This window comes from Gavialis gangeticus, unplaced genomic scaffold, assembly GCF_001723915.1.
Source record: "Gavialis gangeticus isolate Ggan-Ray unplaced genomic scaffold, GavGan_comp1, whole genome shotgun sequence".
NCBI classification, from domain to species: domain Eukaryota; kingdom Metazoa; phylum Chordata; order Crocodylia; family Gavialidae; genus Gavialis; species Gavialis gangeticus.
The window spans coordinates 48,580,431-48,598,347 of record NW_017729006.1 but is presented as its reverse complement, the minus strand read 5'-3'; the positions used below and the strand labels follow the sequence as shown (position 1 = coordinate 48,598,347).

General features: G+C 42.6%; 1 protein-coding gene across 1 annotated transcript in view; it reads left to right on the top strand.

The window, feature by feature from the left end:
- Positions 1-17,917, top strand: part of GABBR2 (gamma-aminobutyric acid type B receptor subunit 2) — a 1,245,145-nt gene that overhangs the window by 1,197,580 nt on the left and 29,648 nt on the right. The window contains exons 15-17 of the mRNA XM_019509192.1: positions 6,749-6,973; positions 12,308-12,490; positions 16,310-16,439. Coding sequence (XP_019364737.1) covers positions 6,749-6,973; positions 12,308-12,490; positions 16,310-16,439 — 538 coding nt within the window. The remainder of the gene's footprint in view (positions 1-6,748; positions 6,974-12,307; positions 12,491-16,309; positions 16,440-17,917) is intronic.

The following is a 17,917-nucleotide window of genomic DNA, read 5'->3' as shown; positions in this document are numbered from 1 at the left end:
TAAATTTGATACCTGCATCTTCAGGTATCAAATTTAGGCATTGTTAACCTAATATGAAGCATGTTCCCAATGAAATGGAAGATATTTGACAACCTTAGAGCCCATGTTCAGTTGTAAATGAAGACAGGTCAGATCGTAACCCCTAAAACCCTATCCAAATCCATTCTTCAGTTATAATTCATGTATTGGATTGCTTTATAACTGTCTTAGCTATAAATTCATTCTGATTATTTGTAGTAAATGCTGGCCTCATTTATGTATGTTGGCTGTGTTCCTGGAACTAGTGATTTTGGAAAGAAATCTGTCCACATTTCAAAAAAATACTAAAACGAATTAGTCATTATAGCTGGAGAAGCTGGAAACCTTGACAACCAACAAGTGGGAGAGAATTCACTGTCCACTAGCCCTGGCTATTATTGTCACAAGATTCTGGTTTGAAATTAATATGGAAGTCAGTATTGTAATTTTACTATCATAACGGCAACGGTAATAATACTGAACAATGGCAGCAATTATCAGTTGGCTTTTATCATTACCTTCTGGGTGTTTTATCATTCTGTTTTAATGTGCTTTTCAACTAACTTGCCCATTGATCTGCAATTCCCCGGCTCACTTTAACAGACTTTTAAAAGTGAAGGTGCCACAGTTTTTAACAGGACCTTCTATCATTTTGTCAGCAGAAGAAGGCATAACATCTGGGCCTGGTGATTTACTGCTTTTTTTTCTGATATGATGTGAGGGTCTAATCAATAGATTTCTGCAAGTATAGATCATGTCACCTCATGGACATCACATCAGTCATCACTTCTTCAAATTATTTAAACATATAAGTAGCAGATAAAGGAAAATGAATTGACTCTCAAAAAATCTGTGAAAAAGTCCCATGCACGATGCTAGTAAAGAAACTGAGTAATCGGAGGGTTAAAGACAAGGAATTGCCATGAATTAAAAGCTAATAAGAAGACAGAAATTTCCTTAAAATTCTGTGTGAGGTTTCATGTTCATAGAAATGTAGGGCTTACCAAGACATCAGGAGGTCATTTAGTCCAACCACCTGCTACAGGCAGGATCATCCCAATGAAATCATCCCAGTCAAGTGTTTGTCTACCTTGCTATTAACAATTTCCGAGGACAAAGATTCTACAGCCTCTCTGAGTAGCCTGTTCTTATGCTTAACAACCCTCGTATTGAGAAAGTCTTTCCTAATATCCAGTCTAAATTTCTTCTGCTGAAATTTGAGACCATTGCTCCTAGTCCTGTCCTGTGTTGCCTCAGAGAATAGTCTGTCTCTATCCTCTTTATAACCACCCTCTGGGTATTTGAAGACTGTTATCAGCAAGGATCCTGGTTTTCTCTGATTAAAAAAATCCCCAATTTTAAGATTTAAAAAAGTAGCTTAAAATCCACATTTTTTCCATGATTCTATATAGTAGTGTTTCATTTTAATCATGGAAAAACATGGATTTAGGGTTACTTGTTTTCAACCAAAAATTAGAGATTTTTTTTTAAATAAAAAAACCCCAGGATCCCTGGTTATCAAATGCTACCTCAGCCTTCAATAGCCCTAGTGCTTTCAGTCTTTCCTCATAACTCATGCTTTCCAGGCCTCTAATCATTTTTGTTGCTTTGCACTAGACTCTTTCCAATCTGTCCATATCTTTCTTGATGTGTAGGGCCCAAAACTGGACACAGTACTCCAGGTGAGGACTCGCGAATGCCAAATAAAGCAGAAGAATCACTTTGTTTGATATGCAAGCAACACTGCTGTTTATAACAGCCCAGTATGTTGTTGGCTTTTTGGGGAATAAGAGCACATTCTTGGTTCATATTAATTTTATGGTTCACTGTAACCCCCAGATCCTTCTCTGTAGTACCACAGCTTAACCAGTCATTTCTCAGTTTGTATTTGTACATAGTTATTCCATCCCAAGTGTAAGACTTTTTACTTGTACTTGTTGAATTTCATCTGATTGTTTTTGGATCATTTCTCTGGTTTATCCACGTTATTCTGGATCCTAGTCCTGGACCCTCCACAGTGTTTGTATCTCCAACCAGCTTGGTGTCATCCACAAATTTACTAAGCATGCACGCAGTCCTCTTGCCCAAATCATTAACAAGGATGTTAAACAATACCAGACCCAAGACAGACCCCTGGGGAACCCCACTGAATACCTCACTTGCTGTTTTTTAATATATTTACTAGAGCTGTGCAAAACGGGCCCTATTTGATTCAGATTCAACCCGAATCAGGGACAGTGAGTGATTCAATCTGTTGATTTGGATTACTGTCCCTGATTCAATTCGTCCGAATCCAAATTTGAAGATTCGATGCTGATTTGGTGAATCAGCAATTCGGACACAAGCACAGCTTTCAAAGCTTTTTTCTATGTACCTTAAGGCTCATGACTGCTTCAGTGCTGGGGCACATGGATCATCCCATAGGAGCATGGCAGGGGCTCTCCAGTATGCTCAGCAGCAAACCCAGAAGTGGACCGGAAGTACTTCCAGTCCACTTATGGGTCTGCCAGGGAGCGCACTGGGGGGCCCCCCACCTAACCCCTCCAGCTCGGCAATCAGACACAAAGGGACCCTGGGTGCCCCCCCAGACCCAGGAGACACCAGTCGCTGAGCCAGGGAGGTGCAGGGACCCAGGGAGGTTCTCCCCTTGCACGCTCCCCAGTGAACCAGGAAGTGGACCAGAAGTGCTTCTGGTCAACTTCTGGGTCTGCTGCCGAGCATGCAGGTGAGCCCCCCGTGCTTCTGTAGGACGCTGCATCTGCCTCAGCACTACAGCGTTCAGAGCCCCAGCTACCTAGAGGTATGTAGAAGAAACATTTAAAGCTGTGTCTATGTCCGAATCTCTGAATCTGTCCAAATCTTTCCGAATCGATTTGGAGGGTTCCGATACAATTCAGAGAAATTAAAGGGTCCCCTGATTTGATTCAGATTTGGAGATTCAGCCACTGAATCAGGCTGAATCTTTACCAAATCAAATCAGGGACTGAAGCTTCGTACAGCCCTAGTGTTTACTAATGATCTCAAAAGGGCAGGGAGAAAATGAGATTGAAAAACTTACAAATGACACCAATTTATTTAGATTAGTCAGGACCAGAGGGAGTTGTGAAGAATTTAAGAGTTCTTAAAAGCTCCTTAAGTTCTTCAGCAAGTTAGTTAAGCTGGAAGCATGATGAGAAATGAAGTGTAATGTATAATGTCAAAAGTATAATGTAATGCACACTGGAGGAAGAAAGAAAAGTAGTCATGCACCTTACAGCAGTCTGTCTCAGCTCAAGAAAGGGACCTATAGAAAACCTCTGCTCAAAGTGCACCCAACATAACAAAGCAATGCATACATAATACATAATAAATGGGTGGAAAAAATAAGGAGAATATTACAATGCTGTTTTATAAATCAATCTCGTGGGTACCCCTAAAATATTCCAGGCAGTACTGTTCACCCAATCTTAGAGAGAATATTACAGAATTAGGGCATATCAAAAGGGTGACGCAAATGATTGATAGCCTAGTAAAACTCATATGAACAGAGACTGACAAGAATAGCATTGTTTAACTTAGGAGGGACATGAGAAAAGTATATATAACAAAGAATGGTACAGAGAAGGGAGAACAGATTGTGCGCTCTCCTGATACTATAACCCAGCAGAAGAAAACAAAAGGGACAGGGGCCTGCAATTAAATTATAAAACGGCAAATTCTAAACTGCTAAAATAATTGTATTTTCATGCACAGAATAGTTTGACTGTGAAACTCACTGCCATAGGAGGCTGTTCAGGCTCAGAACTTAGCAAGGTTCAAAAAGAGGCTGGACATTTAGAAGGATAACAAGAATATACACAGACATCTTAAATAATAACAACAAAAACTGAAGAAGGACTATAAAATGCCATGTTCCTGAGCATAACCCAGTCCCTAACTATTAGATGTACTGACGTGAGGCTGATTACTCTTCCCTCTGAAGCAACTGGTGCTGACCACGGTTGAAGACAGGATTATGCGCTTGATGGACCCATTATGGCAGTTCCTATGTTCACCCTTACATTTATACATTTGAGCTCTTCAAATGTATGAATGTGCATTGAGTAATATATTTTACCATATCCAACCAAGAACCCTGTTTTCTCTATGTAAGAAACTTCCAGGCTCTAAATAACTCTATCAGCCAAAGTCTATAGGAGGAAGATACAGTTATCCAGAGAGATTATCATGGACATTTGCTAAACAGAACCAGAAAATATGCTATTGAAATAAACTAAAACCCCAGTGATTCTAGTGCGTGGTGTTTCTCTGAAAAGGATGTTAGGTATTAAGGACATTCTGTCTTCTATATTTTTAAGCAAAGCAACTTCTGTTCCAACACTGTGACAGCCTGAGTGGCAGCCCATTCTCACAGTGAAGAATCTACCACCTCCATTTTCATTACTCCTATTTTGAGCTCTGAATATTTTTATTATATTTTGTGAAATTCTTATATATTCTTATTGGCAGTTTATAAATCAGACTCGAGTCTATTCCATATTTGCTTAGGACTAGATTCTAACTGAGACTGAAAGTTTTCCTTATTCCTTCTGAGTGTTGTGTCTAGGCAGGCCAAAATGTTAGTGTTGGCACTTGGTGGGAATGTAGGAAAGCAACTCAGATAGTCCCAACAGATGCAGGAGTGGAGAATGGGGAGGAAAAAGTGGAGAGCAGGTAGGACCTCTACTCCAATCTTTATGCCTATACATCAACCAGCTGAGATGGCTGTTGAAGGGAGGTAACTGGTACTGACAGACCCAGAACTGGTAGTCTGGGTCTGCACCCCAGAAAGTGGCATCACCAGTTATTTGCCCACAGTGCAGATTAGAAACCCTGGCTGATACTGTGCTGCTATACAGCCCATGCTATAGTCTTTCTCTTTCTCCCCCCACTCATGCAGAATGCCATCAGAATCTAAGATTGTTAAATGAAATTTCTTCTTGCAGTGCTGATTTATTAATACACACTTCAGAAGCAATAAAAAACTGCATATGACACACAGCTTCAGCCATACAATAGCGGGCTCAATTTATCCCTCATTTAAATTGTTGAAAGTTTTACCTCAAGTATATATTTGGCCCATGAATAATGAAAATGAAAGCTGGATTAAAAAAATAAACAGATGTTTTAAACTTCATTTTAACTGATGCAATAAACAAATGCAATAAGTTTCACCCTGGAACAGAGTAAAAGAGAAGCAACTCAGCATCCAGATTTGAGCTCTGAGCTATATGCTCTGCAGCCTTCTTACTATCCTCACACTGTGCTAAAGTTCCTTTAGGAACTATTGAAAGCTATTGCATTTCCAGCTTAATTTTAAAAAAAAATCCTAAATCCCTGGGTTTCTTGAAGGTTCATGCCTTAAATTAAACCCTGCTCCTTCAGAGACCTAAGCACAGGTTGCAGGTAGCAATAATCAAGTCTCATAAGTGGGAGGTAATTCCTGGGGGAAAGCCCTTAATTGTCAAAGTCAAAATAACCAAATCTTCAGTTGAAAAGGGGGGAAGAGGAAGGGAATGAAGGCACTTAAAACTTACATAACAAAAAATGAAAGTAGCTGAAGATGGCTACTAGCCTAGAGGGAAGGGAGGCACAAGGTCACTTGTGCCCCTTGGTTGAGAACTTAACCTATGTCTCTTTCCCTTTCCCTTTCTTCTTCTTATCCCTCTCTGTGGCCATGTGATACCCTCAAAGAGGGATTTGGCTATGAGAGCCATAGGCTAAGATCTGGGGGGTCTTTAATGGAAACACAGTCCAGTTCTCCTGCTGGCAGTTCCAGAGAAAGTACCTACTCCCACAGATTCCTCTGAATTTGGGCTGCTGTTCTTGCATAAGCCATGACATGGGCCCAGACATTTATAATATCCATAGTCACTTTGCTTTTCTATGTTGTCAGAATTTTCCTGAGGAAGGTTAATGCAAAAGGAAAAGGTGATTTTCAGGAGCTTATATCTGAGGCAAAGTCTAACAGAATTTAATGGGACAAAGAAAAGGCATTTCTTTAACTTGAAAGCTTTCCCCCTGTGAAGTTCAAAGGCTACAGCAACAAAGAAAGTGTTAGAACATCTCAAAAAAGGGATCATAAGAATATTTATGTTAGGCCACCTAAATACAGAGGCCATTACCAGCTCCCTCTATAATAAAAGAAGCCATAGTTGTGTTCACAGAACTGGTACTCTGCTTTTTACAGTAGTTGTTTCCAGCTATTGAGTTCTGAATGGCAGCACAGGATCTAACTGAGCACTGCTGTTTATTAATAGAAGTGATAATAAGAGAGCACTCAACTGCTATGTATTGCTGGTACTTGTGGGGAAGAAAAATACCTTGGCTCCCCATATTTAGGTTCTACTGAAAGTCTTGAATGAAGGCAGAAATGGTTTATCTTTAATGAACACTTCTAAACTTTGGGGAAGTTGTCCCATCTCTACTGATTAAAGAGTATAAATATAGTTTTCACATGTGTCTGTAGAGAAACAAATTGCTATTGTTAATCTGTTTTCTTGAGGTACTGACAGTAAAATAATAGAGTTTGAATTAGATGACGTGAGATATGTAAAAACAAATGTCTGATTCTTCTTTTAGTATATTGCTGACATCAGCCTTTTTAATTGCTTGTAGAAGAAAGCTAACTAAAGTATATAACAGCTTATAAGAAGTTGCTTTATATAAACTTTGTTATTTCTTTAACCTTTCCTTCTTTTTACCATTACAGTTATTTGGCTGTTTCTTAGCATGGGAGACTCGAAACGTCAGCATTCCTGCTTTGAATGACAGCAAATACATCGGGATGAGTGTATACAATGTGGGGATAATGTGTATTATTGGTGCAGCAGTTTCATTCCTCACTCGAGATCAGCCCAATGTTCAGTTTTGTATTGTCGCTTTAGTCATTATATTCTGCAGTACCATTACACTCTGCCTTGTGTTTGTACCTAAGGTAAGTTGTATGCTGATTCTTCAATTTTTATTTTCTTTTTTAGGACAATTCTATGTTAAGTACATTTTTGCAACAAGCAAGAAGGATATGTGCAAATGTTAAATCAATTCAATCTGTAATTTGTTATCCCTGAAATGTGTGAACAGCAAAGTTCCATAAGATTTTGGAAAAACTGGAATGCATAAATCAAATTTGCAAGAATTTGAATATATACATTTGTAATGCGCACACTGTCTCTCTAACTCTCTAAGCCCAAGAAAGAGAGAAAAAGGTTTGAGTCTGTAATTTCGAAAGATGGGTGACAGTATACCCTGCAGATCCTAGGACTGAGTCCACAACATCCAACCTGAGCTCAGTGACAGTCTGAGCCAGAAGTTTGCCAAAAAAGCTCCTCTGGATTTCTTCCCAGCATCCACTTGCAGACCTACCAGAGGCTGAAGACTCAAGAGTGCTGGAGTCCAGAGCAGCCTTACTGTGAACTTTCAGTTCTGAAGCATGCCTGTGGAGGTGGGTGGATGGGATATCCTCAGCCCAATGCTCCCAGGACCTGCCACTGCCCTGGTATAGATAAACTGTGTGGTTCATTCTTTTGGGCTAGGGACAGAAGCTACACATAAACTGGTTTAAGTGATCAGAAACTAGTTTAAACCTGTAACAGCACAGAAGTTCAGTTTAAGATAAGCTTGTGATACATTAGTCGATGCATCGCAAGCAGGGCTAAGGAAGTGATACTTCCTCTTCACTCAGTGATGGTGAGACCCCAGCTGGAGTACTGTGTCCAGTTCTGGGCACCGTACTTCAAAAAAGACATTGAGAATCGTGAAAGGGTCCAGAGAAGGGCTACAAGAATGATTAAGGGCCTGGAGGACAAACCTTATGAGGAAAGACTAAGGGATCTGGGACTATTCACTCTGGGGAAGAGAAGACTGAGCAGGGAATTTGTGGCCATCTAGAAGTATGTAAGGGGTGAATATTGGGAGCTGGGAGAAAAACTGTTCACTAGGACACCCCAGGGGAAGATAAGGAGCAATGGCCATAAACTGTTAGAGGGAGGTTTCAGGTTGGATGTAAGAAAGGACTTCTTTATGGTAAGGGTGACCAGAATCTGGAATAGACTTCCCAAGGAGGTGGTGCAGTCCCCAGCCTTGGACGTCTTCAAGAGGAGACTGGACAGACACCTTGCTGGGATCATTTGATCTCAGCAGTATTCCTGCCCAGAGCAGAGGGGGGTTGGACTCGATGATCTTTCGAGGTCCCCACCAGCCTTTCATTTCTATGATTTCTATAGTTTCTACAATGTAGTATCAGACTTAACTGATTTAGGTCAAACCAGTTTAGGGAACTTCAGTCCCAGATCTCTTCCTGGTTCAAGTTAAGTCACAGCCCCCCAGCATCTCAGGATGCTTTGCAGTCCTGGACCATGCTGCCCACCCAGTGGAGCAGGAACTGCCTTGCCTGTCTACTCCTTAGCCTGCTTTCTGCCTGTGTCCATCAGCCCATAGGGACAGGGGCAGGAGAACAGACCCCCCAGCCCCCCCCCAACCCCCCGTACCCAGGATCTACACAGAACGTGGGGGGAGGGCAAGCCCCTGTGGTGCTGGCTTTTCTGATCATGGCAGACCTCTCCCCTCCCAGCTGCTGATTGCTTCAGTGTCCCCAGGACAGGAGCTCCCCAGTGCCCCTATGCTGGGCTGCAGGGACAGGCACCTGGCTGAGAGAACTTCTTTTCCCTTGCTCCTGTGACTGCAGCTGAAGCAATCATCAGCTGGGAAGGGGGAGGAGGAGAATCCCCCTCAGCTCCCCAGGGCTGCCTGAGCTGAGAAACCCAGGCAGGAGGCAATCTCCTGAGAGGGAGGCTCTACCGAGGTGGGCCAGCACCCTCTCTCCCATGGGAGGACACCAGAGATTTGGGGATGCTTGGCTGGGCTGGCAATGGCCAGCAGGCTGGGAGATGTGCTCACACATCCCCTGCCTACTGGCCTGGGTCAGTGCAGACCTCCCCCTGCCTTTCCTAATTAAAAACTGAATATCAGTTCAGTTGGTTATCAGTTCAGTCTATGCAGCTAAGAGGATGCTGCCTAGTTTGAATTGATTTAGCCTTAGGATTTTGACTGTCTGCACTTAGCCCTGGGGACTGTAAAGGAGGAAGGTTAGATCAGTGGTGGGGGTGCTTACTGGGGACTCACAGACCTGATCGAGTTCTCTTGTCTGCCACGGGCTTATTGTGAGACTTTAGGCCTGTGACTCAGTCTCTCCTCAGTTTCCCAATCTGTAAAATGGCTATATCAAAACTTTTTTGCTCCACGGGAACATTATGAAAATGTTAAAAATGATAAGGTGCTCATAGAGGGCAGAGAGTGAGTCTTATTAGTAACTCAGAAATTCCTGGTTTCTTAAGGATTTTTAGCAGAAATTTAACGTATTGGTACTTGGAGTCTGGGATCATGCCTACATTAGTTGCTAACACCTGATGCTTCTGAAACACCTACACAAGATTCAAAAAGTAAACCCAGAGATTCCACATAGGAATCTATAGTGTCAAACACATTCTGCCCTGCTGTGGCCTTTCTGAGTTTTTTTGCAACAGAAGAATCAACCTGTTATTCTTACTGTAGTAAAAAATGAGTGAAAGTTAAGAGCTGGAATTTTTCAAGGGGCTCCTTGAGCCTAATGAGGGGTACCTGGAACCTAAAAAGATTGAGAACTGCTGATCTAACTAACCTATTATTGTACTGTTAAGCCCGTGGTCAAAGTCTATTATGCTGCCACACTTTGCCCTTTTTCTAGTCCCTCTTAAGAACTCATTTCTTCCATAATGCATCCAGGACACTTCAACTTGAGCATGGCTAGGTGGGCAGAGAGCTTTGATCACTGCTACTACATTTCTACAAACTGTACATACTAGGTGTGTTTGTTACCTTGTTCCCATAGTCTTTTTTTTTCTTTTCCACCTCCTGCATTTTGCCTCCTAGGCTGTAAGTTCTTTGATACAGCAAATGCCATCCATTATGTTTATATTGTGTCACACATACAGTCCCCACAGACAGGGCCGGATTATGACATGCTGGGGCCCTAAACTATGTCAAGCTTAAAAGGCCCCATAGCATTACCAAAAAACGTGTATTGTTCTAACAGAAATGACAATGAAAATAGAAATATTAAAGCTTTATATCTGCATATATATACACAGGCAAAGTTGCAACAAAAAACTAATAATCTAACTAAAACATATATCTTGCAATAAGCCTATTTGCATTATGAAATACTATCAAGTTAAAATACTTTATGATTTCTTAATTAGCATATATGAAAACGTCTAATCTACAGCAACACAAGGGCAATTACAGAGATCAGCACACACAATCTCTCTCTCATACAGTCTCTCTCACACACACACACACAGTCTCACGCACATAGTCTCTCTCTCTCTCACATACACACACACACAGACATACACACACGCTCCCGGCCCCATGCTCCTGCAGTCTGGCGATGCAGCCACATGGTACTGGAGCAGCCTGAAAGCCGTGGCAGGAAGAGACTTCTGGTTGGGGGGATAGGGACTGGCGGGGGGGCGGCAGGACCAGGGGAAGCTTGCACGCAGGTGCTGCCACCTCCATTAAGCACCCCACGCTGCTGCTCTGCACGTGGCTGGTGCTCCAGGACTGGCTGCCACTATCCCCCCACCTCACCCAGCTTCGCAACTGGCTGCAGTGCCGGTTTCAAAAAACTGGAATTTTCAAATTTCCGGCACATGGTCAGTCCCAAGCATGCTAGATTTGTGAGGTTTTACTGTTTGTTTGGGGGTTTTTTGTATTTAGAAGCCCCTCATAATGTGAGGCCCTAAGCTGTAGCTTTCTTAGGTTGTGTCTAAATCTGGCACTGCCCACATACATTAGACTTAGGACCCACCAGCCTCCCACACCCCTGCCAAAACCTCCCCCCAGACCTGCCAACCTCCCTGCAGACCTGCTGGCACCCCCAATCCCACCCAGCCTCCCCACACCCCAACTTACATTGCATTTCTTCCACAGCTTCCAGCATTGGCAAGCACATGTGCAAGCAGGGACCTGAACTATAATAGGCCTGTGCGAAGGCCTATTCGCTTTGGATTCGGGTTCGGCCGATTCGGGGGACAGCGATTTGATTCGGTGATTCAAATCACGGTCCCGATTCAATTCAGCTGAATCTCCGAATCAGGCAGGCCCATCCCCCACCCCTCTCCCAGCCTGGGAATGGCTGCCTCACCCGCCCCAGCTCCCGGCACTTGTTAAAAAAAAAAGCCCCAATTCAGCATGTGCTGCCAGGTGGGGGGTGATTCCTGCCACCCCCCCCACTGCCCCACTCTGCATGGGAGGCTCTGCATGAGCCCCCAACACCTCCCCTCACTCCCCCAGTTCCTGCATGTGCACCCCACCTGGGCCAGCTCCAGCCCTTCAAGAAAAAAAAAAAAAACAAGAAAACCCACAGACCTAATGCTTTACACCAGAGCAAAATAAGAAGTAGGTCGATTTGAAATATGACCTTTCTAATCTGACAGCATATTACACCCACTTGGCATTCACTTTGATGTAAAAATGGGCAAAGAAAGAGAGGACTGGTCTTGTAGATTTTTGAGGCTAGAAGGGTCCATTCCATTAAGGTGATCTAGCCTGGTCTTTGTTCTAGCACAGATAGCAGATGCCACCTATTGATTTTTTTCCTTCTAAGCCAGTATTTAGATGAACTGGAGCATATCTTTAAAGCAAGATATCCAGTATTACTGCAATGACTTTCAAATGAGGCAGAGTTTACCACTTTGCTTGGTCAGCTGAATCTGTAGGCTTGTTTACATTGCTTTTGAGGCTGCTGCCAGAATATATGCCCTGCTCCACACTCTCCAAGCACACTCTGGGGTTACTCCCTACCCCTGCTTTCAAGGCCTCTGTCTCTGTTATGCTTAAGAGCAATGAAACTTCCCTGTGCTTATTAAGTTAGCACATCTTTCTCTGTCTCTCCCTCTCCCTCTCTCTCTGGGGCCCCTCCATGCTCAGGGATAGAATTGTGATTTTTAAGTGGATTGTATTGCTCTGAAGGATGAAAACATAAATGAAGGAAAAAATGAGAGTTGATAAATTACAGTTTAAAATTGGAAAAAAATAGCAGAGTAGCCTTACAGAAATTGGCTAACTACTGCACATGGAATGTACAATGTATTCCTACTTTGCTGAGGACTGTACTTCAAAATCCAGGAGTTGCTCTTTAATTGTATCTTCTATGATTTTGGGGCACAGAATACATTTACATAAAAATAAAACCCTGTACAGAATTTCTTACAGCTTTCAAACTTTGCAGCTAATCACACTGAGGACAAATCCAGATGCAGCCACGCAGAACAGACGATTCCAGTTCACTCAGAATCAAAAGAAAGAAGACTCAAAAACATCAACATCAGTCACCAGCGTCAATCAGGCCAGCACGTCTCGGCTAGAAGGGCTGCAGTCAGAAAACCACCGCTTGAGAATGAAAATCACAGAGGTATGTATATGCTGCTAGAGCAGATGTACTGTTCTATGCACGGGACAGAATGATTTACCTAACCATAAAGCCATATGGATCTTAAGCGTATTCATCTTTTGGAACACATAATATGCTTAATTTTAGCCTGTGTTCTAAGGTGGTTTTCAAACTGTGTTCTGCAGAGCCCTGGGCTTCTGCAATAGGTCATCTGGGCTTCAGCAAAGAGCTCTGGGGATAGTGGCAGAGTGGGCCAGGAGGCAGTGTTCTGCCATTGTTGGGGCAGGTCACTTGGCTCCATGTCAGCTCACAGGATAGGAGTTGGAGTTCTGCTACAAAAGAAGTGGTACAAAAGGGTTCAGGTAGTTTGAAAGCCACTGCTGTAAGAAAAGAAATTTGGCTAACAGTTGGCAAAAATTGGAAACCCCAGGAGATGTGTTGCTGCACTGTAACCTCCACATGACACCAAAACTATGCAACTAGGCAACAGCTGCTGCCTCCATGTGTTGCAACTGAGTGCACATCTGCCTTGTTAGGCCTCTGGTTTAAGGTACTGTGAAGGCAAGTCGAGGGCGAGTGAAACCCTCCATAATTTGTCACGAAGACAAATCTTCATCCCAAGGTTATATCGAAATTCCATCTGCATTAGAACATCATCTTTTAGGTCTGTTGCCCAAAGTTTGAGGAGGCCATGTTATAGCGAGTGAATTTAGAAAGAACCATTACCTATTAACTGAATAGAATCAAGTCCTGTTGAAATCATATTGATTCTTGGAAAGAAGTCCAAGAGTGGAAATGTTTTCTGTTCAGACTTTATACAAATACATGTAATTAGATATACAAACCTGCTATGAACAATAACACGTTCCAGTGTGTGAAGGGTTTGAGGCTCATTCTAATAAAGGATGTAGCTATTTCCTAGATTGCCTTTATAGAATTTTTCCATCCAAAAGTTATAAGGAAGAAATATACTGTATTTACCTGATTCTGAGACAAGGGTATTTTTCCCCATTTAACATGGGGTGGGGAGCCCCTCATCTTAGAATTGAGTACAAAAGCAATACCAGGGGCAGGTGGCTGCTGTGGCTCAAGCTGTAGCAGCTACGTGGGGTCTGGGCCATAGCCAGAGCTGCTGCCTGTCCCATCCCATCTCCCCAAGCCCCTGTGCCTCTGCACCCTGCCATCTCCCCCCTGTAGCCTGTTCTACTCATCTACTCCCCGCCATGGAGCCTCTGCTGCCCTGCCTGTCCCTCTCCCCCCACCCATACTTTTGCTCTGTGCTGGCAGGCTGTATGCACGCTGCAGCCTGGGGCACTTAGTACAGTCTCAGCCTGTCCCCATAGCAGTGGTGCACAGCCTACATGTCTGCTATGGGGTGCTGGGCTGGAATAGGGACAGAGCCTGTCAGTGAAGAAGAAGCTGGGGGGAAGAGGGAGAGAATAGGCTGAGGGGGAAGGTGGGAGCAAAGACTGGGGAGAAAGTGGGGACAAAAGTGGGGGGAAGGGGAGCCCGAAGCTGCAAGGGAGCAGGATGGTAGGGGGGCAGGCATAAAGATAGGGCAAGCTGCTTGACCTCCCTATACCACCTGCCCCCCATCCCCTCCGCTGCTTGCCCCCTTGCAGCAGTGAAAAGAATGAATTAAAGACAACCCTCCCATAATTAGATGCTATACGTGGAAAATTATAACACATTTATAAATTTTCCATGCATAGAATCTAATTATTGCGGGGGGGAGAGAGTCATCTTAAATTTAGGGTCATCTTAGATTCAAGTAAATATGGTAAAATTTAATTCGCACTTGAATTCATTATTTCCCCCTGGGAACAGATGTGATCTGGGGGCCAGATGATCCCTGTCACTTGTGCACAATGAGCATATCCACACGAAGTGTTAACTGCAGAGCTCCACAGTAAACTACTAGCTCTGCAGTAAATGTCTCAGCATCTACGCATTCGGCCCTACTAGGCCACAGTAAACTAATAAACTCTGACACAGGTTAGTGCTTGTAAATACAAGGACTGTCCTGCTGCAGAGTTTTTCATAGACAGCAATGCACATGTAGATGACAGGGCTGGCTGGGGCACAAAGGTGCTTCAGTATGGGGGTTGCCTGTCAGCTAGCTTCGCACTGGAGCATCCTCATGCCCCAAACAGCTCCTCCACAGCACGTTCCGCTGAGTTGTAGCAGCCCTGGTCTGGCAGGTTGACCCCTCCGGGCCTCCTGTATATGCTGCAGTCCCAGGCACATATTCAAACACGGCACCTGGGAGCAATAAACTGTGGCACAATATGTGCCAGTGTTTATTGCTTCAAATTAATTGAACATGTAGAAGGCAATCAGGACTCATAGTGGAGTTGATATCTTTTATTAGACAACACCCAGGAGAACTTTTATAAGCTTTTCTCCAATGCCTGATGAAGGGTGCTTGTGCCTGGAAGCTTACAATTAAAGATTTTTTTTTGCAAAAATCTTGTTGGTCTCTTAAAAGATATCATCTCTACTACGAGTCCTGATTGCCTTTTCCTCTAGACCAATATGACTATGACCTGGATACCTTGAATATGTAGGTGCACCCAAGAGCTCCCTGAGAACCAGGGGTAACTCAATACAGTCCTTGCTCTGGGTCCTATTGAGGTCTATATCTCGTAGGCACAATTTAGCCCTTTGGGGAGGCTATTCTTTGCCTCTGTATTATGAACATATCAAAATAGTATTCTTTTCCTTTAATTTCTTCTAGTCGTGTCAGTGGTGAGAAATCTTTGCTTAGATGGCTGTGTGTGATTCTATTCCACATTGTTCAAGTCCTGAAAATTCATTCATGCATCTGCCTTTGTAGCATACCATCAGCTGACCTGTAAGACTGAGTGAAAAAAAAGCAGCAAGGAGAAGGAAGAGGCATCACCACTTTTTCCATTAACTGTTTTTCAGAGACTTGAACAGGGTGGCATAGGACTCAACATAGGTGTTCAATTCCATTTACACACCTAATAGGTGTAATAGAATCTAACTCTTGGTGGCTATAGCTACTATGTAGATTTTCACAGTAAGGAGAATTTAACCAAGTTGTTGCAGTATAGTAGCTGCTAGTCATTAATGAGATTGTTAGTCATGTCTGCAAGAAATATTTTGTTCTTGTAAATACTATACTGCTGGAACCGAAACCAGGAGGTGTTTGCTTAGAGGGTGTTGCCCTACTGCTGAGAGTCAGACCAGTTACTGCATTTGGAGTCAGGAAGGAATTTTACCCCACAGTCAAATTGGTACAGACTATATGGGGGCTTTTGCCTTCCTCTGCAGTGTGGGACATGGTTCTCTTCCTTAGATTTCTTGAGCGTATTTAACAACTTGCAACAGGCTAGGATGTTCTTCATGCCTTTGGGCTATGTGCCTTATAGTTATGCAACAGGGTTATTGTGTAGTTTTAGGAATAGATTAGACAGGCGCACGTATGGGATGGTGTGGATAGAGATGTTCCTGCCTTGAGTAGGAGATTGTACTAGGTGGCCTCTGGAGGTCCCTCCCAGCCCTATTTTTCTATGATTCTGTGATTTTAAGTTCCTCAAATTCCATTTATGTGGAAATACTCAGTTCATAGGTGAAATAGAAAATCAAGCTCTTGGGGCCAGATTTTATTGTGCCTGTTGCTTTTTGCAAATAGCAGTATTATTGTCTATGTAGAGTTCTGTGAGAACTGCATTTCAGCCTGGCTTTGGTAAGTAGTATAGAAATGCTAATAAAATTCAGCATTGCAAAGCTTGCTGTCTAGTAGTCTAAGCAGTGACTTGAGTTTTTAATGATTCCTACTCTACAGGTCTCTTATGTTTTGTATTTGTTTTACAGCTGGATAAAGATTTAGAAGAGGTCACAATGCAGCTTCAGGATACACCTGAGAAGACCACATATATTAAGCAGAACCACTATCAGGATCTTAATGATATCCTCAGTATACGGAACTTTACTGATAGTAAAGGTAAGGAGCTGCTAAGTCTCCTGGGGCCAGTTTCTGTTCCAGTTATCAGGCATTTACATGGGCTTGAACACTGAGGGTAATTCTGTTCCCCACTGTATAAGTCCTAAAATCCCGTTAATACATCTACTTGTGTAACACACCACCATTTGACCCTTAAGACTGAGTCACAAAAAAGCAGTGAAGAGGAGCAGGACTGACTCACCTTTTACATGAACTGTTTTTCAGAGACTTGAGCAGGCTGAAAGAGAATTGCAGTTAGGTGCTTAAATCTACTTACACATCTAATAGGTGGAATAGAATCTGGCCCTTGATGGCTTCATCCTGTACTTTCAGTTTTCAGTGTTTCACTATTGCAAATCCGAATCTATATTGTTCTCCCTGCTTAGGTATTTAACTTTGCCCTATCTTGTATATCCTAAATGCATTTCATATATGGTAAATTAGTATAATATTTTTTAAATGTAGCTTTATTTTCAGAATCCAGAATTTTCTGTGTTGCAGTGTGGAAAAGTGTCATAGAAAGACAATTTAAAAGGCTGTCTTGCTTTCTTTTGAATGTTTTAATAATTAAACAGGTCAGTATTGAAGATGGGAAGCCTCATTTTCAAACACATTAGTAGGACATCCAGATCTTATTTTTGAACACTGATATCAAAGCACAAAGAATACAAGCATGTAAAAATGCACATGCTGATTTAAACATCTGACTGTAGGACTGGAGGCACTTGTGTATCAAAAATCTCCTCTATGAGCTGGTGATGAAGAAAAGGAATTTCCATGCCTACCACAGCAATAATTTATTGCTTCTACTATGGTTTTTGTATCCCTTCCAAAAGAAATTAAGGCAAAACAATTACTTCCAATATAGCTGTTATACTACTGGGAGTTAGTACGACCTTCGTCCTATTTATGGTTCTTGTATTGATCCGCTTCATGAATTTGGGAAGTTAGCATGGCTCCCATATAACTAAGTTTGTCCATCTCTAAAATGGGATAGCAATACATATCATCCTTGTAAATATGTAGATGAATATGTGTTATAATATCAGAAAAACTACTGATAATTGGGATGTCCAGTGAGATATCAAATATTTCTTAAATGTTAAAAAAACTGGTGTGCATATGTCACTATTTCTGTAGCAGACCAGGCAGACTCAAATTAAACAGAAGCTCTGCAATAATAAAGGATTGCTCCATAGTTGCAGTAGCTCAGATTGCCATTTCCTTTGAAAAGTATCAAGGTTTGGAGCAAAACCCAATCAAAATAGTAAAGCAAACAAAACCCTGGCTTGCATCCATAGATACTTCTCAAGCAAATCCCGGGACGTCATTCTCTCCTTGTACTCGGCCTTCGTGAGGCCGCAGCTGGAGTACTGCATCCAGTTTTGGGCTCCACAATTCAAAAAGGATGTGGAGAAGCTTGAGAGAGTCCAGAGAAGAGCCACGCGCATGATCAGAGGTCAGGAAAACAGACCTTA